Here is a 27,272-nt window from a genome sequence, read left to right as displayed (position 1 = left end):
TTGCTATTTCCTGCAGGCAGTAGACCCACAGGGATTCGAACATTACTTTCTATTTCTGTTGGATGCAGAAGCAAATGGAGATATTTGGTTTCTGTTGCTGTGACAGTGGCCTCACATGTACCCGACTTTTCTTTAGTAGCATCAAGGGTTTTGGAAAGTTGTCTAATTTTTAATTTACCTAAGATAGCTGGAGTTACTATTTACCAAACGATGAGAATAAATTATAAGAGTAGGCATTAGAAGTTTCAGTAGGTGGCCATTTTTCTGTGGTTTTATAAAAAAAGAGGCACAGGGCCCGGTGTGGTGGCTCACACCTGTAATCCCAGCAGTTTGGAAGCCTGAGGCGGGCGGATCACTTGAGATCAGGAGTTCGAGACCAGCCTGGCCAGCATGGCAAAACCCTGTCTCTACCAAAATTACAAAACTTGGCCAAGCGTGGTGGCACATGCCAGTAATCCTAGCTACTCGGGGGCTGAGGTGGGAGGATCTCTTGAACCCGGGAGATGGAGGTTGTAGTGAGCCGATACCGTGCCACTACGCTGCAGCCTGGGCAACAGAGCGAGACTCTGTCTCCAAAAAAAATATTGAAAAATAGAAAAGAGGCACAAATAATGGAACACACTGGCATATCCCAAATCATCACCTTTGACCTTGGAAAACATTCCTGCTCTGCAAGACTTCACGAGACCGACTGTCACTTGGGGTAGGCGATCAAGATGTGGGATCCAGCGGGGGAAGTGGGTTTGGTTTACAGTAGATTTTCTTGTCAACAGTCAACACATTCAGTGATGCTTGGTGGGGAATCTTGCTGGCTAGGCCTTCACAACCTTTTGCAATGGTGGGCCAAAACCCATGACTGCAGTTCTTCTTTACCTCTGTTTTTTTTTTTGTTTGTTTGTTTGTTTTCAGGAAAAGAAGATTTTTCAGATCCCCTGGATGCATGCGGCTAGACATGGGTGGGATGTGGAAAAAGATGCACCACTCTTTAGAAACTGGGCAATCCATACAGGTACTAAAACTCCCCGTGGCGTTTATAGAGGAAGGCACTCTTGCTTAGTTTTGTTCTCATTACACATAAAATATCCTGGCTCATGACCTCATGAAGATGGCTCTGAAAAACCTGTGACTCGTCCCTAGGCACATCCAGGACACATGGGGTACAAACTACAGCCCTCAGAAGTAACGCTCCTCTCATCCTATAGACTCTTAGTCCTTCAATTTCCTATAAATGTGGTATTCTAAGAAGTTCCCTAGGTGTTACCAGGGGAATAGAAACTCAGTTGTTCTGATGCTATAAACTTTGATCAAATTTATCTCCCCCCAAAAGGTAGTCAGAAATACATGTATTTATTACAACCTTTACGTAGGGAGCTATTTACAGGAATGGACTTTGTTGGAGCATCAGATGAAAAAGAGGCACTCAGGTTCCCTCTGACTGTTGACTCTGTAGCCTGTCAGTCTTCTGTATTTTTCTTACGCTGATGCTCCATTCTTCCAGCATTTATAGTTTCCTCAGGCTGTTCAGTAGAACCAGGGTGACCAGCTTGTCCCAGTTTGCCTGGAACTGTTCAGGTTTTAAAAGCAGAATTCCCACATCCCAAGAACCTTCTCACTCCCAGGCACACCAGGACAATTGGTCACTGGAGGTATAGCCTGGAGTGAAAAGGTTTCCTTATATTGCCTGGCCAGCAATACTGTGTTTCCAGAAATTTCTTCCTCTGTATCTAATGTTTTCTCTCTTGTTCTTAATCTTTGTCTATTTTGTTAGGAAAGCATCAACCAGGAGTAGATAAACCTGATCCCAAAACATGGAAGGCGAATTTCAGATGCGCCATGAATTCCTTGCCTGATATTGAAGAAGTCAAGGATAAAAGCATAAAGAAAGGAAACAACGCCTTCAGGGTCTACCGAATGCTGCCCCTGTCGGAGCGGCCTTCTAAGAAAGGTAAAGGCATTTACAGAGTAAAATAAGATCACTCAATTTGTGTCATCGTGCCTTCGTGATCTCTTCATTTCTACATCTGCAGTCACTTCCCAGGTAGAATAGCCTGTCCATGCTGTAGGGGATCATTCTGCCTCTACCTGGCTTGGAAACAAGGCTTTCAATTCACCAAAGGCAGTAAAAGATACATGTGGAATTTTGACCGTGTACAGATTAAAGCAACAGGTTCATTGAGAGTTTCAGAAAGAATTTAATGTGAGGGGAATGTTTCTCTGGAGGCCCTTCATGAATTAATCCAAAACTACATTTTTGTTGCCACAGGAAAGAAACCAAAGACAGAAAAAGAAGACAAAGTTAAGCACATCAAGGTAATCTTGGGTGATTCAGAGAGAAAGCCAAAGTTGGGATCCTATTAATGACTCATATTCTGCTTTGTAAAGACGAGTCACAGGGCCTCTGTGGACTGTGTCATCTTTCTTCCTTTGCTTGTGTCTTCTGTGCTTTACATGTTTGCTCTTCAGCATGTATCCACTTGCAGACGTAGGTACACAGGGCCCTACCTCATCCCGTTTCTCTGGGAAATTTATGAATGAAGTCACAGATTCTCACTGTGCTCGGCAGGCTGAGGCCTCCATCTGGCCACCACAGCCGTTGCCAGCGGTCATTTTGTGCCAGCTAAGCTCCACAACAGCTTAAGTCTCATACTATTCAGTATATTTTCAGGCTATTAAATATACTTTAATATGTATTAAATATTATAGACCTCTATAAATGTATGAACTGTATGTTACAGACATTCCGTCACAGGCCCTTTGGTGGGGGACGCAGTGGTCACCTTCAGCACTCTATCAGCACGGCTCTCAGTGGCTGCCTTCTGTCCACCGTAGAATCATCTCTCACACCCCACAAGGGTCTGCCGTGGGATGTGTGTGTGTGTGTGTGTCAGCTTCTCAGTAGGCTGTGGAGTCTGAACTCCCCTGCAGTCTGAGGATCTTTGTGCATAGATTAGATGGCCCTCGTTAAATAGTAAGAGAAGAGCCGAATATGCCCCGCAGAACTGGGGACAAGCTTCAGTTGCTGAGCAGAGAGCAGACACTGCGGTCACAGACCCAGGATCTCGGAGACATTGTCGAGCTCACTGGCCTCCCTTTGCAGATGAAGAAATTTAGGCGGAGGGTGTTTTTGCAGTGATGCTTTCAGTTTCACTTTCACTAGTTTTTATTTTTAACTAAATTTAAATATTGTACTGTATTAAAGGCCTAATTTTGTTTTAATTTTTCATTGTGGAAAGATTTTATGCACATAGGAAGGAGACAAATGAGTAAAATTTACCCCATAGGCCATCATTCAGATGAATTTTCACCTTAATCAGCTCCTGGCCAGTTTTGCTTCATCAACAGCCCCTCCCATTTCCTGACTTCTAACATGAAATTGCAGCCCTTCAACCATTTTTGACTTATAAAAGTAATTTATTTATTCATTTATTTATTTTTTAAATTGTGATGGAGTTTTGCTCTGTTGGCACAGGCTGGAGTGCAATGGCACAGTCTTGGCTCATTGCAACCTCTGCCTTCTGGGTTCAAGTGGTTCTCCTGCCTCAGCCTCCCAAGTAGCTGGGACTACAAACACATGCCACCATGCCCAGCTAATTTTTGTATTTTTAGTAGAGATGGGGGTTTCACCATGTTGGACAGGCTGGTCTTGAACTCCTGACCTTAAGTGATTCGCCCACCTCAGCCTCCCAAAGTGCTGGGAATACAGGCGTGAGCCATGGCACTCGGCCCCAAAACAATTTTTTATAGTTCAGCTTAATGTGTGAAGCAAATGCCAAACCTCATAGCATTTCTTCCATAATAGTTCAGTATATATATTTAAAAGACAAGTGCTCTGTAAAAATACCATGATGTCATTACTATACCTGAAAAAGTTCACAGTAATTTCTCAATATCAGTGAATATCCAGCCAGTGGTCAGAGTTTCAGTTGTTTCATACGTGTTATAACATTCATGTAGTTTGTTTACTTAAATTAAGACCCATCTAAATCCACATGTGATTTTTGAATGTCTTTTAAGTATGTATGTTTCTCCTATATTACCTCTTAAAACATTTTTTTTTTTACAATCGAACAAACCAAGTTATTAGCCATATCATTTCTCACAGTTTTTTTTTTTTGTTTTTTTTTTTGTTTTTTTGAGACAAGGTCTTACTCTGTCACCCAGGCTGGAGTGCAGTGACGTGATCATGGCTCACTGCAGCCCCAACCGCCCGGGCTCAGGTGATCCTCCCGCCTCAGCCTCCCTCTAGTAGTTGGGTCTACAGGTGTGTGCCACCAAGCATGGATAATTAAAAAAATTTTTTTTTACACAGGTGAGGTCTCATTCTGTTGCCCAGGCTGGTCTCAAACTCCTGGCCTCAAGTAATCCTCTTGCCTCGGCTTCCCAAAATGTTGGAATTACAAGCGTGAGCCTGGCCGAGTTTGTATTTTTAAGGCCTACATTTTGATTCATGTTATTTAGTCAGAAAAGTATAGCTTTCTCACAAATGTGTGAGAATTTGCTACAATTTCAAGTGTGACTGAATCGTATTTACTACTATTTTCCCATTATCTAGCTCTGTGCCTGGTCCAGAACAGATCACTAATACGTATTTAATAACTGAATAGATGCATCGGCATTTGTTGACTAAATAGATGTATAAATAAGTAGGATATGTGGGGTGGGAGTGAGGGGTTTTCCATTAGGATGCAGATTTAATTTCATAATCTCAGTTAATGGAGAAATAAGAATGGAGTAACAGCTGATGCCTTTTCAGCACACTTTGCCCACATGTATCCACTGTATTCCACCCAACGCCAGATGCCAATGATGCTAAGATGCACTGTTATTTTATGTGTCTCTTAGAGAAACTGCTTCCAATGAAACCATGACACGTAATGGATTGAAAGGCATGTCCTCTTTCAGGGATGTGGCAATGCGAGGAAATGTACATCTTAGTAGTTCATGCCATGTGGCGGTCCCGTTTGTCCGGAATCTCTACGGCCACATCGGCACTGGTGGTGTCTTCACGTGGCCCTAAAATGAGCAAGTTGTGGAAGGCACAGTCCTGGGTGGGCTTGACCATCCTGGCCCAGGGAAGTAAGTGAGAGATCCCCTTAGGTGCAGCCGTGTGGGTCAAGAGCCACCTTAGCCAAGTGTGTTTTATGAAATCCTTGTGCCATGAAGATATGATTCATACCTGAAACTTTTTTCTTGAAAGGACCTGATTCCTTCAGCAGAAGGCAGGTGATTCATTAGGCCTAAACACAGCCTAACTTTTGAATTTAGATCTACTTGCATTGTGCTTTACAGTGTAGCGGGGAAGCTCAGAAGAGGCCAGTGGGCTTCTCGAGTTCTGTGCTTCCTGGCTGTTCAAGCCACTGTGTGGACTCAGTGTCTCTGTAGAGTGTTTGAAAAGTGAACTCCCCAGGGCGTCTGGAATTGGAAAGTCAGAAGACAATTACTAGCTATTAATATATTACTTTTTAATTGTATATCAAAACACCCAAGCACTGAGTTAATATATCCTCTGCAAATACACTAAACCTGCTTAGTCTGTCCAAATATGTAACTGGATACACTAGGTAGGTTTCTTCTACTGAGGAAATTTGTCTTTCATATGGTAACTAGGTATGAAAATTTGCTGTTGAAGCAAGCTTTTCCCAGTCTTCAAGTTGAAGTTTTAATTAGTAAACAATGTTTACAACACGTAGGCCAAGTGTTAGAATTTTCTTGGGGTTCCTCATGATTGATCTCCATGCTATATGTCCCCCAACAAATAGTCTCCCCGAGACTGGAAGACCCAAGGCCCATTGGCCATGTGGTAGGTGCAGAAGCGGCCTCAGCATCCTCTGACATTTCGCTTTGTGAGCGTATCCCTACAAACTCAGTGAGCCACGTTTTCCTTGAGGTAAGCCCCACCTGTGCGGCAGTAACTGGATATCTAAGGAAATAAGAACAAGAAAAACAGCTGGGTACAGTGGTACATACCTGTCCCCGCTACTCAGGAGGCCGAGGTGTAGGAGGATGGCTTGAGCCCAGGAGTTCGAGGCTGCAGTGAGCCATGATTGCACCACTGCACTCCAGCCTGGGCAACAGAGCCGGACCCCTTCTCCACCTCAAAAAAGAAAGCAAAGCAATAGTGAGAAATCCTGGATTCTACATCATCAGTGCATGTATATGTTTCAGAAGATATCATGGAACAGTTTGCTCTGTGAGACTTGAGACAAGGCCAAGAATAATAAGAATAGAAGTAGTTAAAGCAGAGGGTGCTAGTTGATATTTTTGAGCTGATTCCAAGTTCCCAGCTATGATTATTGTCTCACTGAGTTCTCCCTGTGAGGGGCAGGTCATTTCCCTTTTATACATTTAGGAAATGGGTGCACAGAGAAGCTGATTCATTTTCCCAAGGCTGCATTGCTTTACATAGCTGAGATCTGAATCCAAGTTTGTCCACCGGGTGCCTCGTAGTCTTTGGGGCCTAAGCCAGGCCTTGAGGGGTGGACAGGGTCAAACTGGTGCTTCCCCAGCTCTAGGGGCATCAGGAATGAAGGCCTGGAGATTAGAGTTGGTTTGTCTTTCCTGGATGAGACAGGAAACTGGCTTAATTAGAGCAGGAGTTTGTGTGAGGGGACAATGGGAAATATAGGCATGTAGGTGGGGCGAATAGAAATGGGTACTTCCTGCTTCGGAGGGTTTTCTGCAGCTGAAACGTACGTGCCTTGAAACTGTAAAGTGCTTCCAGATCGAAGTGTTAGTGTTATGAAGGAGACAGAATTGGGAAGGGCTGCCAAAGTCGCTTGGAAAAGATTAGGCCTGGTCTGTATTCGTTCTGAGCACAGACCTATGGGTAGAAGTTATAGAAAAGCAGATAGGGGTTCGGCTGCTCTTTCTCATAGAGCTGTTGGCTCTAACAGTGACGTGAGCTGGATTAACACACGGCACACTCCCTGGCAGGGCTGCTACTGGAGTGATCCCTTCACTAGTTGGAAGAGGTCTTCAGTTTTCAAACGTTAATCAAATGAAAACACACGCCAGCAACTCACTTGAAAAACAGATAAGCTGAGAGGTGCCCTGGGTGAAGCAGGTTATCAGGCTTATTCTGCCTGCCCGGAATCCTCCCTTCCCATGTGGTGGCTCAGAACGGGAGCTCCGAACCCAGTCTGAAGAGCTTGAGGGACAGTTTTACCGAATGAGACACAGTTGAACTCCTTGGAGCACACTTAGAGCAGGAGGGAATTGATATGTAAAGGAGGCCTTTCTCACCAGTATGGGAAGGAGTGGGAGGCAGGAGAGACTGCTGTGGAAAGGCGGTAGCTGGTGCCACTGGCATGGAGGGAGGAGACGTTTCTCCAGAAAGTGGAAGAGGATACGGAGGATGCAGATAAGAGCGGCCTAAAGAGGAGGCCCCAGTGTTTTGCACCTTCAGAAAGGAGTGTTGGGAACGGAGGTCATTTTGTGGAGAGGGTGTTTCACTTTGGACATGCTGCCTTGGAAGTGACAGAGAGCCCTGAAGGTGAATGCCAGCTAGCAAGTTGGAGGGCATAGCACTCGAGTGAGTGCCCAGCGGGCAGATGTGTGGTCATTTACCTGAGAATGGCATTGGTGGCTTTGGAAACTGATGCCTTCTCTAAGAGGAGAAGAGGCAGAGAAAAGTGAGCTACAGGAAGAAGTCAAGAGGGAAGCTGCAGTGAGAGAAGGGAGGACGAGAATGACAGTGGCCTCATTCCAAGCAAGGAGCGGAAGGAAGGTGGTTCTGGGACCGGGCAGGAGGCCCCAGCCTGTCTTACGAGAGCTTCTGTTCTCAGTGGCATTGCGCCTCTGTGCTGGGTGTGTGCACTCGCCAAGGTCCAGTTCCCTGACCCACTTGTGAAGTCCAGCTGTCAGCCTCCACATTCTGTTAGCAGAGACCTAGAGATGCCCTGAAATTTGATGTCCTTAAATCTCGCTTCAAAGAGACTGGCTTTGCACAGATGAATTAGAGCGTTTTGGAAGGTGGGAGGTGGGCTGGAGGCCCATTAAACCGGGCTTCAGGGACAAGGGGCATTAGCACAGTGTTGACAGCATGGGTTCAGAACAGAGGGGAGTCCCTCTGCCGTCCTCTAACTCTGGTCCGTCCCCAAGCCCATTCAGCAAGTGTAGCTTCAAGACCAGCTAAAAGTGTATTATTTTACGGATCTAAAGAAGCGTGCTCCTGTCCCTGAACTCTGTCTTGTGCCAGTTTGCTTTTGCTTAAAATCCCTTAAACCAGAGACCAAACCTTGGATTCTGTAATTAGAGCAAAGGTTCTTGAGCATCAGTGTTTGGCGGCGTTCACGCACCGTGGAGGAGTCTGGACCCAAGCAGAGTGTTTTTTTCTTTGATTATCTTTGGAGCAAGGGGAGAAAATTAAAAGCCAAGAAAGCTATGGGTTACTTGATTTACAGAAGAGCCTCTATCTAAAGTGAGAAAGGGAGCAGAAAGAGGAGATGTGAATCCTGGCCAGGATTAACCGGGCCAGGTTACGGTGCAGCAAAGCAGGAGGCAGTTGAGCCAGGGCAGGAGTGGGGAATCGGGCGTCCAGGAGAGGCTTCGGGTGAAGAGTGTCAGGGCCTGCAGGATCTCTGTGTTCATTTTACGTAGAGAACTCCACACCCCTTTTCTTCATTTGAGATATTTGGATTTTTAATATAGCTTAGATTTAGATATTCCTACTTCTAATCATTTCAAAAATTTTGACCCAGTTTAGTGAAGATCCTTCTCTCTTGGGCCTGTTCTGTACCCTGGATGGAGGTGTTTCGAGAGGTGCTGGCTCCGTTTTACTGTGCCATTGACTGTACTGTCTGTCCAGAGTGACAGTGTCAGTGAGATGATTGGCACTGATGGCTTTGAAATGACAGGGTTTCTTCTGAAGTGGGGTGAGGGGAGTAACAGTGTTTGGAATAGTCTCTCCCAGCCTCCGTCGGTGGAATATATGATGCCATTATAGAAGTGTCAGTGCAGGATACAGGGTAAGAATGGAGAGAGTAGAAGGCCGGGCACGGTGGCTCATGCCTATAATCCTAGCACTTTGGGAGGCTGAGGTGGGCAGATCACCTGAGGTCGGGAGTTCAAGACCAGCCTGGCCAACAGGGTAAAACCCCGTCTCTACTTAAAATACAAAAAATCAGCCAGGCATAGTGGCAGGCACCTGTAATCCCAGTTACTTGGGAGGCTGAGGCAGGAGAATCTCTTGAACCCGGGAGGGGGAGGTTGCAGTGAGCCAAGATCATGCCATTGCACTCCAGCCCTGGTGACAGTGTGACACCCCGTCTCAAAAAAAAAAAAAAGTATGGAGAGAGTAGAACAGTGTTCAAAAGAGTGTCTCAGTCTCCACTGGAATTAGGGCAGGATACAAGGGCTTCTTAAGACAGAAAGCTCCTGGAATTGAACCATATTTCGTGACCAAAGACAGAGTTCAGTTCCGGTGTCTCCGCAGGCTAAAAGTAGCGTGATCTTGGAAAATTAATTTAGTCTCTGAGGCATCGTTTTCTCAAGTAATAAAAGTATCACTTGTCACTAATTAAACTGTAGATCATGTGTAACACTTAGAGGTCTTCAATGGAGAAATCAGAATTAATTTAGCTTTTTAAATATAGGCAAGCCTGACTGCCTCATTACTTTTATAAGAAACCTAGAAACAGAATGACTAAAAAAATAAGGTCAGACAGCAAAGGAAGCCCATACAAATGAGCAATTCTCTCGTAGCTTCTTCAGAGGCCTGCACTTAGTTCTTTTTGAGGGAGTTGAAGAAATGGAGGTGGAATAGTGAAAGGTGGGGCATGACTCGGGGTGGGGAAACTGATCACGGGTCATTGAGGATGCCATTGAGAAAAGAGGCTGCCGTCGGAGAGGTGGAGAATTGCAGCAGTGTCAGACAGTTCAGGCCGCCATGGAGGGACAACGTGGTCCATCAGAGGTCAGAATATGGGTCCGGGGGAAGGGATTTGAGAAAAGGCCATTGGATTTGGGAGAGCAGAGTTTTGTTGGTGACCTTTGGTAATGGTGAGTACATATTTACTAATAAGTGCCATGTACGTAGTTAGCTCATTTAATCTTCACCTTATCCCTATGACATGGGTCCTATTATTGTCCTCAGTTTACAACTGTCCGCGGTGCCCTAGGGTGGCTTACAAAGGTTAAATAAGGAGCCGCAACTAGTGAGGAGTGGAGGTGCCAGGCTTTGCTCCAGGCCCTTCTGATTCCAAAGCCGGAGCTCTCAAGACCCTTCTGGGAGCTTGATTCTGCAGGTGGAGAGGAAGCGAGACTGCAGGAACTAATGGGGGCCCAGGTGGAGAGGCGAAGTCCAGAAAGGCAGACAGCGGGTCGGAAGTTTGGTTGTGAAGGAAGGGAAAACCTGCTGACTCACCCAGGTCACAGGCAAGTGGTTTTTTGTTTTGTTTTTTTTTTGTTTTTTTTTTTTCAGAACGGGCAGACTTTTTTTTTTTTTTCTTTAAGAATCAGGCTCTCACTCTGTCACCCAGGCTGGAGTGCAGTGACATGGTCATAGCTCATTGCGTCCTCGAACTCCTGGGCTCAAGAGATCCTCCCAACACCATGGCCTCCCAAGTATCCAGGACAGGAGGCGTGCACCATCACACCCGGCTAATGCTTTCATTTTTTGTAGAGACAGGGTCTTGCTATGTTGCCCAGGCCGGTCTCGAACTCCTGGGCTGAAACGATCCTCCAGCCTCAGCCTCCCAAAGTGCTGAGATTCCAGGGTGAGCCACCGTGCTTGGCCCAAGAAAGGGCAGATTTCTTATTTAGAACTTGTAAGAGAGAAGGGTGCAAGATGCTGGGGGAGAAAGGAGTAAAAATCATGCCTGGTAGGGATGGATGTTCTGGGCCTGCCCTTATGTTGGACCTTTGGGACATCTGGTAAACCAGGCAGTGTATGGTTTATTTAAAAACCGAGCTATACAGTGGAGCGATGCCTTTGAAGTCATGTTATTAAGGTGGGAGTTTGCCAGGTGGGATTATGAAGGAGGAGGTTATTTCCCCTCCTTCCGTTAGTGACTTTTTGAGGATTTTGGGGGGATTGATTCCAAGTAGTGTATAAATAAGCTGATGAGAACACCCACCATGTTTCAGAGCCGACCACTGTTGACTTTTCCAAGCGCAGTCACATCTACTTGCATGATCCTCTGCTTCCAGTCCTGTGTTCCTTCTGCTCTCCACCCTCTTCCGCTTGGGATTCCTTGGGCGTTGTCCTGTGTGGCTTTTGTCTGACTTGATTGCTATCATAGCAGCAGATGCAAGCTCACCTTGAGAGCTGAACGTCCACAGGCACCTCAGGGCTGGCTTTTGCAGAGCTGTTTAGCACAAGGGAATGGAGGGTTCTGGTGCACTTGAAAAAAAGCGCACATTTAGAGCTCCAATAAGGGAAAGGAATTTGTTCTCATTATTTCATTAGTGTGTACGTGCAGAATTCTTGGGCTGGATGAGATATTCAGCCACCTGAAGGGCATTTATGTAAAGCCCATGGTGTGGGGTTGCCTGGCTGGACTCAGGCCAGGGTATGGCCCTCATGATCAGCCAGCCATCCAGTGCAGGGCCTCAGGTGGCCAGAGGCCATGGCAAAACTTATCTGCAGAGAATTCGTCTACAACTTCCTCTGGGCTCCTGTTCTTGGGCCAGTCACTGAGGCAGAGCTTTTCCTAAGAAATAATTATGAAAGAGGTAGCATGATTCCTCCCTTAGGAGAAAGCCGGGCATTGATTCTTCTGAGCACCCCTCAGAGGAGGAAGAGTGTGGAATCCACACAGGGCAGCCTTTTACAGAGACAGTGATGCAGCTCTGTGTAGCCCCAAAGCTATTGTCTGCAGGTGGAAGCATTTCCTAAAGGCAAGCCAGATGGGCCGGTACCGTTTTCTTGAAGGAAAATGGAAGGAGCTGAATATCCAGCCGTGTACCCTGGGCAGAAATGTGCTTTAAAACAAGCCAGTTTAAAGAAGCAGGGAATGAGTGTATTCGGCAGCTGAGCATGAATGACCCACGCATTAAAGCAAGTAGGCAGAGGGTAGAATTTCAGCTAAGAGAAGGGAGGGGAAAGGAAGTGTTCTCAATTCTTTTTTCTTTTCTTCTTCCTAGCAAGAACCAGTTGAGTCATCTCTGGGGCTTAGTAATGGAGTAAGTGATCTTTCTCCTGAGTATGCGGTCCTGACTTCAACTATAAAAAATGAAGTGGATAGTACGGTGAACATCATAGGTAAACTGTTTTGACGTCTCATTTTTTATACATACCAGCAGCCCCCTGGGGCCTAAAATTTGTAAAACAGTGAACTTCAAATAACATAGTCAGTGGGAGGAGGTCTTGGAATCATCTCAGAATGCAAGTTCCAGCCCCCAGATTTCAAGGCTGAGAAACGAAGGCTTTTGAGGATCAGATAAAGGAACTTAGACGGGTCAGCCTCCGTGGAAGAAGGCTGGGGTGACCTCCCAGGAGGAATGTTTGTTTCCCAGCGGCTCATGGCTAGCGATCCCAGTCTTCCACTATTTGTTCCACGTGGACAAAAGAGTATTTATTGAACTGGGGAACCAAGGAGTGGGAAGATGGTCCTCGCGAGTCTTCTCAGCAACTGCTTCCTGGCAGACAGAGAAACTGAGGCACAGAGACATGTTGCCAAAGGGCCCACCCTGATTCAGCAGATATTTTTGAGCACCTTCTGTATATCAGACTCAGTACTAGCAGCAGGAAATAGATGGAGGAGGCCCAATTTCTTTTTTCGTGGAGGGACACAGATAGTAAACAAAGACACCCCCAGATAACTGCAGTGTTACCATGTGTGGTAAATACTGCGAAAGAAAGGAAAGGAGAGAGAAAAACCAAGGTACCAAACTGAGATCGGAGGTCTCAGAGGAGCAGTGTTTTCCCTCCTTCGTAACAGTCGAACAACTTCCAGATGTGGCTGGCTGTGCCCACCCCCGAGGAGGGCAGGCTCTTCACGATGAACATGTGTCTTCTGATGTTCCTCCTGTCCTGTATGGCCAGATGCACAGGTGTAGTGCCCAAAACACCTCAGCCTGCTTTCCCTTTAAGGGGAAGGAGAAGAAAAAACTCCTTTTTATTTTTACTTTCTTTTAGCATTGAATTTTTGTTGTGTGTGTGGTGACTTCTGTTTTTAGGAAACGGAAGAAGCCAGCAGCATGCTGAATTGTCCTGACAGGGCTCCGCTGGCCTCTTGCCGAGGTCAGCAGTGCTTTTTTTGTATTGAAACCATCTCCCGGGCAGTGTAAAAAGTTTGCAGGTGCGGACATTCTGTCTGACCGGCCTCTGCAGTGCTGTATAACCCTGTTGTATTTCTTGATAAAACACAGCCCCACCCTATAACAAAGCAAAGATTGCTATGAAACCAGAGAGTCTATTCATTACTCTGGAATAAATAGAGCAGTCTGTAGTGACCAGACATATGGCAATTAGGAAGTCATGGAGTTGGGATTTTTGTCTTAATTTTGGCTGCCCAAAGTGCCCCCTGTAGGATATTCTTTTTTTGGTAATTGTTTCCAAATTTGCCTGTCTTTATCTACGGTGAAACTCAAGCAGCCTTTTAAGGCAAGCCTGCAAACCCAAGTGTCAACATGGGCTCCTGAAGGCGCAGGAGAGCAGATTCACACTTACTGACCAGTGTTAGGGTCCCCACGAGGGCCACCCAGTTGAACTCAAGGTTGGCAGACTCTGGCCCCAGCACTTGCTGTGGTTTTAGGATGGCCAGAGGTGACACAAGGCTGTGGAACCCTGGGTCTTCATCTCTTCCCGTATCCTTCGTTTCCCCTTCTTTTTGCCATATTTTATTGTGCTTCAGATAGAAATTCTATTTATAAGATAAAAAGTAGCTCTGGGGCTGAGCGCGGTGGCTCATGCCTGTAATCCCAGCACTTTGGGAGGCCAAGGCGGGTGGATCACAAGGCCAGCAGATCAAGACCATCCTGGCCAACATGGTGAAACCCTGTCTCTACTAAAAATATAAAAATTAGCTGGGCTTGGTGGCAGGTTCCTGTAGTCCCAGCTACTCAGGAGGCTGAGGCAGGAGAATCACTTGAACCCAGGAGGTGGAGGTTGCAGTGAGCCAAGATGGCACCACCGCGCTCCAGCCTGGGTGACAGAGGGAGACTGCCTCAAAAAAAAAAGATAAAAAGTAGCTCTGGGTGAATCTTTAGATGGAGGGCACCACCTCTTAGGAGATCACCCATGCTGTCAGCCGTGCCCATGCCTTCTTCCTGGAAGCTGAGTTGTCACCCCTTAGGAGAAGGGGCCTGAGACAAGACATTTGATTTTATCCACACCCCCTAGAACGCTCTTAGCAAGATGAAACTCCATATGAGATGTGAACCCTTACATCGCAATATGCCCAGACACAGAACCCACAACAACATACTTTATTCTTGGCTGTATTGGACCTGGAGTGCCTGGGCACTGAGGTGAGACTGTGGGGCCACTCCTCAGTCACCAGGTGCCAACCGAGAGACCTGGGCAGTGGAGTTTTGCTGCTGTGTTTTCAGCCTTAAGAAGTTTTTATTTACCCAAGAAAGCCGTCATCTTTTTGTAAGGCTATGTATTATTTTCTCCTTCCCTCTCTCCCTGGCTGCTGCTACCTCATTTATAATTAACTGTCAGCTCCTCCTGTCTTTCCTCACCGTCCCTCTCAAGTCCATCCCCTTGTTTCTGACACTGTGTGTGGGCCTGCCTTGGCTGTCACCTGGGCTCTGCTTCCATTCTGCTCCCCATCTATTCTCACAAAATAAAGAATGCCAGTGCATCATGTCACCGCTGCCCCCAAGAGAAGGAGTTGAGTGCCCCCAGGTCCCCGGGGTCTGGCATGACCTAGGCCCTGCCCACCGCTTTCATACCTGTCCGAACTTGAATTACTCTGAGCAAGTTACGCTCCCTGTGGCTGCTCATAGAGACAGTGGGGTTGGTGGCGGGTCTCCTTATGGTGGGGCAGCTGCAAAGGCTTTGTCCACAGGGCACAGTGAGGGGTGGACATGTGGCAGTTCCAGCAGGAGCAGTAGCTCCAGCCCAACACGTCTCATCCACACTTCTGCTCCCAGATCGCTGACCCTTGAGACACTGGTTACCTCTACTGAGTTTTGTTTTTGTTTTTTTTTTTTTTTTTGAGACCGAGTTTCACTCTGTTGCCCAGGCTGGAGTGCAGTGGCGCAATCTCGGCTCACTGCAACCTCCGCCTCCCGGGTTCAAGTGATTCTCCTGCCTCAGCCTCCCAAGTAGCTGGGATTACAGGGATGCGCCACCGTGCCTGGGTAATTTTTTTTGTATTTAGTAGAGATGGGATTTCACCATGTTGGTCAGGCTGGTCTCGAACTGCTGACCTCAAATGATCCACCTGCCTCGGCCTCCAAAAGTGCTGGGATTACAGTGTGTGAGCCACCGCGCCTGGCCTCTACTGAGTTTTTACTGGGATACATCCTGTGCTTCCCTTCGTGTAGTAGACTGAGATGCTGTTTTCTCACAGGGTGCAAGGTGCACGCTGCCCCGTCCCACTCTTGCCCCCTCCTGCATTCTGTCACCCTGGTGAGGTGTATGCAGCCTGTAGTCAGGGACAGCCTGGCCCAGGCACCTACAGAAGATCCCTGTCTCTGCATCACCAACCCCACGGTGACCGTCTCTCCTACCATGGCTCTTGAGTGCCTAAACCAAATCATAGCTGTATTTTATACCGAAAGAGCACGAGATTAGAAGTCAAAAGATGTGGGTTCTGGACCTGCTGCTGAAGTTTTTTATTTACCATGTGATTTTGGGCAAACTCCTTAATCTTTTGAAATTCAATTTCTATATAGATTGGAAATAATATACAATTATTTATAAAATGGAAATATTTAAAATTATATAGAAAATGGAAATAATCGTACTGATCCTGCCCATCTCACAGAGTTATTGTGAGGATGAAGTGAAATGTACAGCTCAATCACTCTGGGGCTAGAAGGGGGTAAATGATATGTTATGATTATGATATTACCAAAATCATATTAAAACATATTTGATTAAGAAAAGTAGCCTCCATCTGTGCCGTGTCATCAGGGCTGGTGTGAAGTTTAACTCCTGAAACTTTCAGAGGGATCGGGGGAAATTTCCCTGTATGATGCTCTGCTGATGGCCTGATTTTATATGCCTGCTAGTAAGTTTCATTCTTGACTCTGCAGCTACCTGGGTGACCTTAGCAATTTACCTGAGCTCTGGGTTTCAGCTTTTTTCAACTGTAAAATGGTAGGACCAAACCACCTCCAAGGACCCCTCTGTTTCTAATAATCTGCTTTTAAGCACTTTCTCTGAGGCGTGGGAGCAAGCTGCTTTCTCAGGTGGAGACCTACATTAAGTCAACAATTGCTAATAAAGTGAGAATGACCTTTTAAAGAATCAAACCGGTTCATCAGTAACCAGCCATAAATAATATTGTTATAATTCTCAGCAACTAGATTCACATAAAATTGCATTCCTGTGGGTGACTCTTTTCAGATGTACTGACTTTAACAAACTGGAGAAACTTAGTGGATTTCTAGTTCTTCTGTTTGAGAATTTCCCTGGCACACAATAGAGAACCGTTGAAAAGAAATGTCACTATTAGTTATGAGCCTGAAGACTCACTAAGGTGAGATTCAAAAGTTTTTATCCTGAGAGGGGCTAAGAAAGCCCTCAGTAGCTCAGTTTGGACTTCATTAACTCTCTCTGTTAAGGAGACCATATTATAAAGAGTTGAAATTTGGAGTCGGGTAAGGCTAACACTGAATCCCAGTTCTGCTGCTGATTGTGCCTCTGACCTTGAATTAGTTATGTAGTTCTGTCTCGTACGGTTGTTTCAGCATGTCTAGAATGGGGATCGCTATTGTGCTTTCCTCGTGGGTTGTGAAGTCTTGGGAGGTGGTAGGGAGAGGCAAAGATCAGTGCTCAGAAAGTCAGCTTTTGTCATTATTATCAGTCAGGACACTCTTTGGTACCTAGAGGAGTGCCACTTCTGACTCTGCTGTAGCAGGTAAGTTTGTTATTCGTGTGTCTTTTCCCCCGTCAGGAGTCAGTGTTGCTGTCTGTTTTGCCGCTTGGTGGTTCAGGGAAATCAGTTCACATGGCGAGAGAGAGAGAGAGAGAAACGGTTAGAGACTGGTTAGGGTGTTGATGCTCATCTGAGAGCATTTTGATATTGGGATTTCCCTGCTTCTCTCATGGGCTTTCACTCGAGAGCTGGAAAGTTTCTAAAGTACCCACGATGTTTGGATGGAGAGAAGCCATTGTCCCTTACCAGGGCATAAAGCAACACACTCCTATGGGGGAATCTGGCCTGAGAGATGACATAATTATATTAACGCGGTATCCAGATCATAGCCCAGAAAACAAAGACTGACTTTTCTGTCCTGGTCACCCACATTCAGGACACACCTAAAATCTTCATGGACGTGCTTATCTGCTTTTTTCCCCAAGTCATGTATATTAAGTGAAATATGGTAAAATTCACCCCTTTTAAGGCATACGGTCCTATAAATGTTGACAGATGTGCTCAGTGGTGTAACTACCACCATACTCAAGACAGAACATTTTCATCACCCCAACACGGTTCCTCCCTGGCCCCCAGCCCTCGCACCCACAGCCGGTTTCAAGAGTCCACTTGCCAGAAGTCTTGACGTTTTTCTAGAAAACATTGATTGTCACGTCCCGTATTTGCAGATTGTCACAGTCCCCTGCAGGACTCGACTCTGGCTTCAGTCAGTGAGCCTCGGCCCCGTCCCATGTCCATTTATTCAGGGGAGAGTCCCTGAGTGCCTCTCCGATGGGAGTTGTGAGCATGTGTCATGACTGGACACAAAAAGTTCATACTTTGGTTGAGGCGAGTTGCCATTGACCAACTCAAAGCTCCATACGGGTATACAGAGTTAACCAGCAACACGGGGCCAGAAGTGTCACAAGGTCGCGGCCCGTTGTAGTTTCGGCCGAGTGACGGGGACGGTGAGTGAGAGGCACCCAGGGGAGAGAGGCCAATCTGTGCCGGCGGGTCAGGAAGGGGCACCAGAAGTCAGGGGCATGGTGAATGCTGCCTGTTGCTCAACCCCCACCCCCGTGCCACTACGTCATTGAAGCCTTTGATTCCTCAAACTGGAAAAAACACCCCACTTCTCCAGCTTCCATTGTATGGCCCCCTTCTTTTTCTTTTCTTTCTTTTCAGTGTTCACAGCCTTAAACTGACTCTCTAGACGGTTAGTCGCTGGCCTATAGCCATGTATATGCACTTCTTACAAACCGGATCCTTGACTGCATCTATCTTCCGCTGCTCCTTCTAGCTGCCCTGGGAGGCTAGGAGGTGCAAAGCAGGTGTTCCATAAATCTTTGTTAGTTGAATAACCGACTAGGACGTCATGGGGAAAAGCAGTGAGAGAAAGAATTCCTGGTTGGAACAAAGGGATCTGACTAGGGGGATACTTGAGCTGCTGCCATTGTTTGTAGTCCCAGCTGGCTTGCTGTCTTTCTGTTAGGAGCAACATGCAAAGGAGAGATGAGTTTTGAAATATTGGAAGTTAAAATGGCTTCGACTTAAGTCACATTTATCTAACACCTTCATTGCCTTAGTGTGCAAGGTATGGCTGTGCCCTCCCTCCTCAAACTCTCACACCCCATTTGGTTTCTGCCTCCACCCACCAGCTGCTTCTTAGGACTTAGGATAGGGCAGGACACTGTCTTGTTTTCCTGCCATTTTATTTTACTTGGCGGGAAGAGGCAGAAGAAACTTGAGAGAGGTCAGTGTAGGTCAGCGTCAGTCTGTGTCTAGTGACCTGCATAACTGATGTCCTCACCCTCAGATAGGATAATCCAAAGGATGAAATAAATGGGCTTGGGAGTCTGCCTGCCATATATAGCCTGCCTGCCTTTTCTTTAATTTTATCCCTACCAGGAAAACCTAAACAGGATCCGGTTTCCCTTCCATTCTGTATGCTGTGGCTTTTGGACTCTATTATCACATCCCCAAATCCCCTTTCTGAGCCTCTTTTGTGCCTTTCCTTTCTTTATTAAAGAACCTATGAATTGCCACTGCCCACTAAAACCTTCCCTGCGTAGAAATCAGATAATGTGCCTATCACTCCACAGAAAGCAATTAAAACAGGAACCTGTTTATAAACAAAAATACTTCAGAAAATAAAATAGTTGGAGTGATTAAAACAGGAGCCTCTCCGTGACGCCTGGCGTCTCAAGGAGACTGGAATGTGTTCTAACCCGAACACTTTACTGATTGGTGAGAAAATGACAGCAACATAGAGCACCACATATACTCCAAGCTGTGTGAGTTTGGACAAGTCACTCTCCCTCTCTGTGCCTGAGTTTCTTCATCTATAACAAGATAACGATGCTTTCTCTGTCATCCTTATGGGTTAAAATGTTAAAATAACAGATACAGTTGATGATGGTGGCAAAGTGCTTTGAGGACCTTGGGAATTATTTCTTCACCTTTATTTATTGAAGCTAATTTTCAGGGACGTTTCATCCAACTAACAGCGGTATGAGGTCAGTTTCGTTCAAAATTAGGGCAGGACCTTAGGGACCTTCAAATGAAAATGGCCATGAAACATCACTACTTACCTATGAGAATGGCCAAAATAAATAAACAGTGACAACACGAAATGCTGCCGAGGCCGTGGAGAAATTTGATCACTCAGACATTGCTGGTGGGAATGTAAAATGGCACGGTCACTCCGGGAAGCAGTTTGGCAATTTCTTGTAAAATTAAACATGAAATTACCATATGACTCAGCAATTGCATTCTTGGGCATTTATCCCAGAGAAATGGAAACTTATGTTCATACAAAACCTGAACACAAACATCCATAGCAGCCTTATTTGTAATAGTCAAAGGCTTGTAGCAACTCAGACATCCTTCAGGGGGAGAATAAACACACTGGTACATCTATACCGTGGAATACTACTCGGCAATAGAAAAGGAACCGATGACTGATACACGCAACAACTTGGGTGACTCTGCAGTGAATTATGCTGAGTAAAAAAACAGCCAGCCCCAAAAGTCTACTGTATGAGTCCATTAACATAACATCCTTGAAATGATCAAATTAATGAAACAGCAAACAGATTAATAGTTGCTCAGGGGTCATGGACAAAGAGATGGATGGGGAGGTACTGAAGGAAGGTGGCTATGGTTACAAAGAGTAACATGAGAGAGATTGGTGGTGATGGAACCGTTTGGTGTTTTGACAGTGGTGGTAGGTACATGAACTTTCATGTGTGATAAAATTGCACTTAGTCCTGGTGCAGGTACACACTCACACAAGAGTGCAAGTAAAACTGAGGAAATCGGAACAAGATGGGTGGGTTGTTATTAATGTCAATACTCTGGTTGCGATATTGTCTTCTAGCTTTGCAGCATATAACCATTGGAAGAAAATGAATAAAAGGCACACAGGATCTCTCTGTATTATTTCTTACAACTGGATGTGAGTTTACAATGATCTCAAAATAAACAATGTAATAAAAAAAATTGAGGCAGGTTTCAGAGCCAGGGTGGTCAGAATCTATCTTATCAGTGTTCTGGGGAGCTGATGCTACTAATGTTTGCTAAAATTGGAGGTCTGACTCTATTCCATTGTGCTGATATTTCAGCTAGTTGGACATGTTGCCTGCAGAGCAGGAAGAGAGCTGGGAGTGTCAGCAGAGCAGTCCCCAGCTAGATGTGACACAATTGGGTGGATTTTCAGGGTCCTTCGTCTTTAGTAAGGTTTGATAATGTCTCCCTGGATCGTAGAACCCGGAAAATAAGCACAGCGCCTTCTTTTGGAGCAAGAGCAGGGAGCAGAAATCGGTCAAGTTCAAAATACTGTCATGTCTGGCCCTGGGGCTGGGGCTGGATGCCGCCTCTGGTCCTGTGGCCTTGGCTGTGACGGGGTTGACTGTGGAATTCTGCTGAGCTGGATAGGACATGGCCACCGCGCGTGCCATTGGCAGGCATGCTGGAGACAGACCTGGGGAGCCAAGTGCTGGCCGGCTGCTCCCTGGGAGACATCACTCCAGAGCTACAGAGCTCAGGCGTGTTCTTCAGCCCCATGGCAGGGGACAGATGGTGATGGGATCCTGGCGACCTGGCTCTTTTGGGGAAGACTTTCTTTCTTGAGAACGTGTGCTAGAATTGTGAGGTCAGGAGACTTTGCATGATGGCTGTCTTTTCTTTGAAGTTGTAGGACAGTCCCATCTGGACAGCAACATTGAGGATCAAGAGATTGTCACCAATCCGCCAGACATTTGCCAAGTTGTAGAGGTGACCACTGAGAGCGATGAGCAGCCGGTCAGCATGAGCGAGCTCTACCCTCTGCAGATCTCCCCTGTGTCTTCCTATGCAGGTAAGCGTCAGCGGGAGGCTCCGGTAGGGTCACCCATCTCACCACCCCACGGAGCATCTCTCCTCTGTCCCAGGAGTTATTCTTCCTGGAGTTTTTCATACTTTAATTATCTTGATCAACATCTTCTTGGACACTTTTGTTCTTAGGTAGAGGACGGGATCACAGCATTTCTTCACTCAGTTGGCCATGACTTACTTTCCTTCCTTCCTTCCCTCCTTCCTTCCTTCCTTCCTTCCTTCCTTCCTTCCTTCCTTCCTTCCTTCCTTCCTTCCTTCCTTCCTTCCTTCCTTCCTTCCTTTCTTTCTTTCTTTCTTTCTTTCTTTCTTTCTTTCTTTCTTTCTTATTTTTTTGAGACAGAGTCTCGCTCTGTTGCCCAGGCTGGAGTGCAGTGGGATGATCTCGGCTCACTGTAACCTCCGCCTCCCAGGTTCAAGTGATTCTCCTGCCTCAGCCTCCTGAGTAGCTGGGATTACAGGCACCCACCACCACGCCAGCTAATTTTTGTATTTTTAGTAGAGACGGGGATTCACCGTGTTGGTCAGGCTGGTCTCCAGCTCCTGACCTCAGGTGATCCGCCCACCTTGGCCTCCCAAAGTGCTGGGATTACAGGTGTGACCCACAGTGCCTGGCCTCCCATAACATTTTTCTATATGGTTACAGATAAGATTTCTTTAGGGCAGTAGTTCATCAGAGTCTAATTTATTAGCCCAAGTTATTAGAAATTTGGCCGAGTGTTTTAATGGATTCTCAGTTTGAGCAGGCTGGATAGGAGCTTAGAGATGATCTCTTCCTGTTCCTTCATTTCTGAAAGGGAAGGGGCTTGCTCAGGGTCGTACCGTCAGCAAGTGTCTGGGTCAGGACTTGACCTCAACCTTCAGACCCCAAGCTCATTGCTAGATCCATTCCATTCCACCAAGCGTACTTGTCCTTTCCACGTATTTTCTCTTTCTTTTTGTATCTAGTACAGGTTCTAATTAGGCCAGATGACTGAGCCCATTTCCAATTCCCCAGGGACTTGGCTACGTAATGACAGGAGTTGGCCCAGGCAGAGTCACAGGGAGAGGAACAGATCCAGTTGGTTCTTCCATTCTTACAGAGTAAAAGCATGGCTCCTTTTGTTCGCCAACATTACTTCATCTTCTCCTCTCTTCCTGATGATCTCCATTGAATTTTGTGGAAATCAATCGTAATTAGGAAATATAAATTGTGAGTCAGTGTTACTGCCTGCAGATATTAAAAATAAAAAACAGAGGCCTATCCTAGCAAACTGCAGTTCAGCTCTAGTAAATAGTTCAGGGATTCTTCCCTGTGCTCTTTACACGCTGCCAAATGGGGTGTCCTCCAGTAGGTGCCACCCCCACCACTGGCTCCAACCAGCATTGGAATTAGAGTTGACTCAAAGGACCGTTGTTTGTGAATTATCAGCCACTAAATCTAATCTCATTTTCCCCGAATGCCAACTTTCTTTTTTTTTTTTCACTTTTAGAAATTGTGGTAAAATACATTAACATAAAATTTACCATTTTAGCCATTTTTAAATGCACGGTTTAGTAGCATTAAGTGCATTAATGTTGTGCAGCCGTCACCAGCATCCACCTCCAGAACGTTTTTCATCTTGCAAAACTGAAACTCTGTCTGCATTAAACTCCAAGTCCTATTTTCCCTCCTCCACCCCAGCACCTGGCAACCTCCTGCCTATTTTCTATCTCAATGAATTTGGCTATTCTAGGTACCTCATATGAGTGGAATCATAGTGTTTGTTGTTTTGTGACTGGCTTATTTTACTCAGCATAGGTCCTAGTGTGCATTTATGCTAGGAACGTAAGTGGGACGTCAGAATAAACCTTGGCCACAGGAAGATTATAATCTGTCAAACAGGATGAGCTTGTCGTCAGTGATTTATTCAGCAAATGCATTTTGAACTCTTATACGTGCCAGTCCCTGTTTGGTCCTTGCCAGTATATGCAGTCACAAGAACTACTATTTTTTGCAGGTTTATTGTGCCCTGGGAACCATGCTCAGTGCTTGGATACAGTTGACTATTTGTTGCTGTTGTTAATGGAAATAGGGTTGTGCCATGTTGCCCAGGCTGGTCTAGAACTCCTGGGCTCAAGTGATCTGCTCGCCTCAGCCTCCCAAAGTGCTGGGATTACAGGCATGAGCTGCCATGCCTGGTTTGATACAGTTGACGTGTTTAATTATAATTAGAGTAACCCTGTCAGCCTGGGCGTCATCATCATCCCGTTTTTAAAAGTAATGAATCTGGCTGGGTGTGGTGGCTCACATCTGTAATCCCCGCACTGGAAGGCTGAAGTGGGAGGATCACTTGAGCCTGGAAATTGGAGACCAGCCTGGGCAACATAGTGAGACCGCACTTCTACAAAAAATAAAAAAAGTTAACCGGGTGTGGTGGCATGTGCCCGTAGTCCCAGCCACTTGGAAGGCTGAGGCAGGAGCATCCACTTGAGCCCAAGAGTTCAAGGCTTCATTGAGCCCTGATTGCACCATTGCACTCCAGCCTGGGTGACAGAGCGAGATCCTGTCTTAAAAAAAAAAAAAAAAAAGAAAAAAAATATATATATGGATCTATGGCAGACATGGGTAAAGCAGTGTGTCTGAGGGAGGAACACCTGGGAGCACAGCTAGAACCCATGAGCCGTTGATGCCAAAGGGCGTCCTTAATCCCCACCCTGTGTTGCTGCCCTGGACAGCTGCACGGGCTCTGCCATTCAGAACACAGCCACATCCCGTGATCTCATTTGATTTTCACAAGGACCCACCAAAGGAGGCAGAGCAGAATGTTTATGCCTTAATTTTACAGTAGAGCTAACTGAAGTGCGAAACACTCAGCCACTTTGCTTATATTTACATAGTTATGGCTAAAAACCCATGACTTTCTGCTATATCCTGCTGCTGCAGGCATCGTTACACTCCATGTGGTTTTCTTTCTCTCTTCTTTTTTTAGGGGGTTGGAGCTTTAGAATAGACTTCTATGTTTATCTGTTGAGTAAGACTTTTCTGAGGTCTTCTTAGGGATTCTGGAAAGACCTCTTCTTGCTGTTCTGCCAGCAGTGGCATTTGCTCAAGCAAAAGATTCCGGAGAACAGCAGATCCATGCAGAGAGAAATGAACATTTCATTACTCTCTTCAGGACATTTGCATAGATTTGAAAGGAAGGATTTCAGTGCCAGGATGGCAGTCAACAGGAGGTTTTGCTGGAGCCTGGCTTTCCAGCCTGGCCTTTGGTTCTTTCCGTTGTTTTCATTGTCTGGATTCTCCAGAGCCTTGTGGAGGGAGGCTTACTGGATGGAGGCAAAATGTTCCGTTGCTGCTGCTTTTCTGGAGCTCACAGTGATGTAAAACATTTCCCTGTTACTGACTGTGGCTAATTTTAGTTCCTCCGTCAGAAACTGTATAACATGCTGCCAGGAAAGGCAGCTTTCTGCGTGTATTCACCTTTCTTGCTTTCTGTTCTCTGATAGAGTCGGCCATTTGCCTGTTTTTCGTGATGGAGTTCCTCTGTTTGGGCTGTTCATCTGAATTTCAACCTCCTCTGACCACCTTTTTTTTTTTTTTTTTGAGATGGAGTCTTCGCTCTGTCGCCCAGGCTGGAGTGCAGTAGCGCGATCTCAGCTCACTGCAAGCTCCACCTCCCGGGTTCACGCCATTCTCCTGCCTCAGCCTCCCGAGTAGCTGGGACTACAGGTGCCCGCCACCACGCCTGGCTAATTTCTTTTGTATTTTTAGTAGAGACGGGGTTTCACCGTGTTAGTCAGGATGGTCTCGATCTCCTGACCTCATGATCTACCCATCTCAGCTTCCCAAAGTGCTGGGATTACAGGCATGAGCCATCGTGCCCGGCCTCCTCTGACCACCTTTATTCATCTGTTTGGGAAACTGGTATTTGGGGGCTGCTGTTTGCTACTTTTTCCCCCTACTGATCATTGAATTATAATCCCAGTGGTATATTACAAAACCACATTCAGTTTTGCAAGTCTGTCTTCTCCTCTATGGTCTAAATATTATGGTGAGAAAGAGAAGAGACAGTACTTGCGTTGGATGTTTTAAGACAACATAAAATTCTGGTGTGATTTGTGAAACTTTCATACTGGGGAGGGACATTTCAAAGTGCCACTTTGGGAAGCTCTGGCAGAGAGACATGTCATGTTTAAAGGTCCATTACAAAGTGACCCCTTGCCTGATCTGTGGCATCAGAATTTTATTAGGTGGTTGATGGTTTAGTAAAAGAAAATCACAGGAGAATAATGGGGGAGGTTGGGTAAGAGGGGTTGGAGCGTAGATTCGAGAAGAAAGTGTCATCTGAAGGACTCACTGGCTATAATGAGAGAGTGGAGATCGCCTGCTGACCAGCAGCCGTCAGTAAAGGCTTTGAATCCTTCGGGAAACCACACCAGGCTTGCATCTTGTTGGGCGGAGCAAAGACACAATAGTTTTGAAATTAAGAGGACTCCGATTTGAAAATAATTTACTCCTGGTGAAAGTAATTGAGAATATGATCAATAGAAAGAAATTCAAATCAAACTTGCTGAACAAGAGCCTTCCAGAAAGTGTAGCAGAATGTCAGAGTGCAAAAAGGCTTTCAGGTAAAAATGTATCCTCTCCCTTCCCGCAGTGTTCCTGGTTAGACAATACGTATATTCTCAGGGAGGCGTTAAAAACTGGACTGGATAGAGAGTGAACCTACAACCAGCATCACCCTAGAACTGGAAGAGCTTTTGAGATCATCTAATCCAAATCCTCCCCTTCCCTCCCACCCTAGATGCTTTCAGGAAAACTGAGACCAGAAAGGTTAAGAGAATTACTCCTGTGCCTGTTGGTTCTGTGCAAACACCTTCAGCTTATTCGGCTTGTTTGGAGTTGCTAGAGAGGTGACTCCAGACTTCTTTATTCCATTGTATTCGAAGTAAGTAATAAACAAAAAGCAAAAACAAATCCAAACTAATCAAAAGGGAAAATGAAATAACAACTTATGTTGATAGTTCAATAGCAACACCGATCTGGAGGCACAGCTGCAGTCAGCTCCCTTGTGTAAGAAGTCAGCGTGGAAGTGGCAGTGGTGGAGTCAAACCAAGGAAACAGAGGACATGGGGCACGGTGCATCCAGCAAAGCACTTTGAGCCACCGATTCTGGGGTCACAGAGAGAACTGCTGCCCTCAGGGGGAGGTTCAGGGTTCTCTGCTCCTAAGCTAAGGTACTCAAGGCCCCTTTTTAAAACTGTCAGTGTCCTAATATGGCACATCTTCCTGACAACTTCAGATGCTGTGGAACTTAATCTAGACATGACGCTCTTTAACTCGCATTTGTGTCAGCTGAAAACAGAAGTTCAGAGCGTGTGTATCTTTTCTTATCCGCAGCTATTTCGCTGAAGGTGAAAACTGGGTACGTAAAGGAAGTTAGCATCCCGGTCACATTCACAGGCTGTGCAAGGTCTTACCCGGGAGCCTTACCCCAGGATCTGACTTCCAGCCCCTCCTGCACCTGCGACTGGGGCTGTGCTGGAATCCCAGCCCCCAAAGCATGCTTGGTGGCGTATCTTTGTTTGTACTTGGCGGGGAAAGGAAAAGAAGACAGTGATATTTATGGAAAGTCATTAGGAGTGAAGAGCATCTGAACCCGTGTGAAAGGAAGAGAAACCTTGGCTTTGGAGCACAAAGAAAGCTAAGCATAAAATGGAAAGCGGATCTTGAAATGTTGTCAGAGGCCAGAACAGCAGGGAAGCGGGGCTGCTGTGTGCAGTGCACAGGCCCTGGAATCAGAAGTACCGTTTTGTTTTCTCTCCTCTGTGCTGTCTCGGTTGGCAACTTCGGCAAGTTTCTCAACATCTCTGTTCCTCATTTATCTTCTTGGGAGTGGCTGTTCCGATTCCTGCCTCCTCGGGATGCTGAGCCAGCACGAGGGTTCTGCGAGGAGGGAATTT

At 46.1% G+C, this 27,272-nt stretch overlaps 1 protein-coding gene across 4 annotated transcripts in view; it reads left to right on the top strand.

Moving 5' to 3' along the window:
- IRF2 (interferon regulatory factor 2) overlaps nucleotides 1-27,272 on the top strand; it is an 87,253-nt gene that overhangs the window by 54,692 nt on the left and 5,289 nt on the right. For all 4 annotated transcript variants that reach the window (XM_003271471.4, XM_030816370.1, XM_030816371.1 and 1 more), the window contains 5 exons: nucleotides 910-1,009; nucleotides 1,769-1,945; nucleotides 2,264-2,310; nucleotides 12,085-12,202; nucleotides 21,169-21,333. In XM_003271471.4, the coding sequence (XP_003271519.1) occupies nucleotides 910-1,009; nucleotides 1,769-1,945; nucleotides 2,264-2,310; nucleotides 12,085-12,202; nucleotides 21,169-21,333 (607 nt within the window). The remainder of the gene's footprint in view (nucleotides 1-909; nucleotides 1,010-1,768; nucleotides 1,946-2,263; nucleotides 2,311-12,084; nucleotides 12,203-21,168; nucleotides 21,334-27,272) is intronic.

Source organism: Nomascus leucogenys, chromosome 7b, assembly GCF_006542625.1.
Source record: "Nomascus leucogenys isolate Asia chromosome 7b, Asia_NLE_v1, whole genome shotgun sequence".
NCBI lineage: Eukaryota > Metazoa > Chordata > Mammalia > Primates > Hylobatidae > Nomascus > Nomascus leucogenys.
This window is presented reverse-complemented; position numbering and strand designations above follow the sequence as displayed.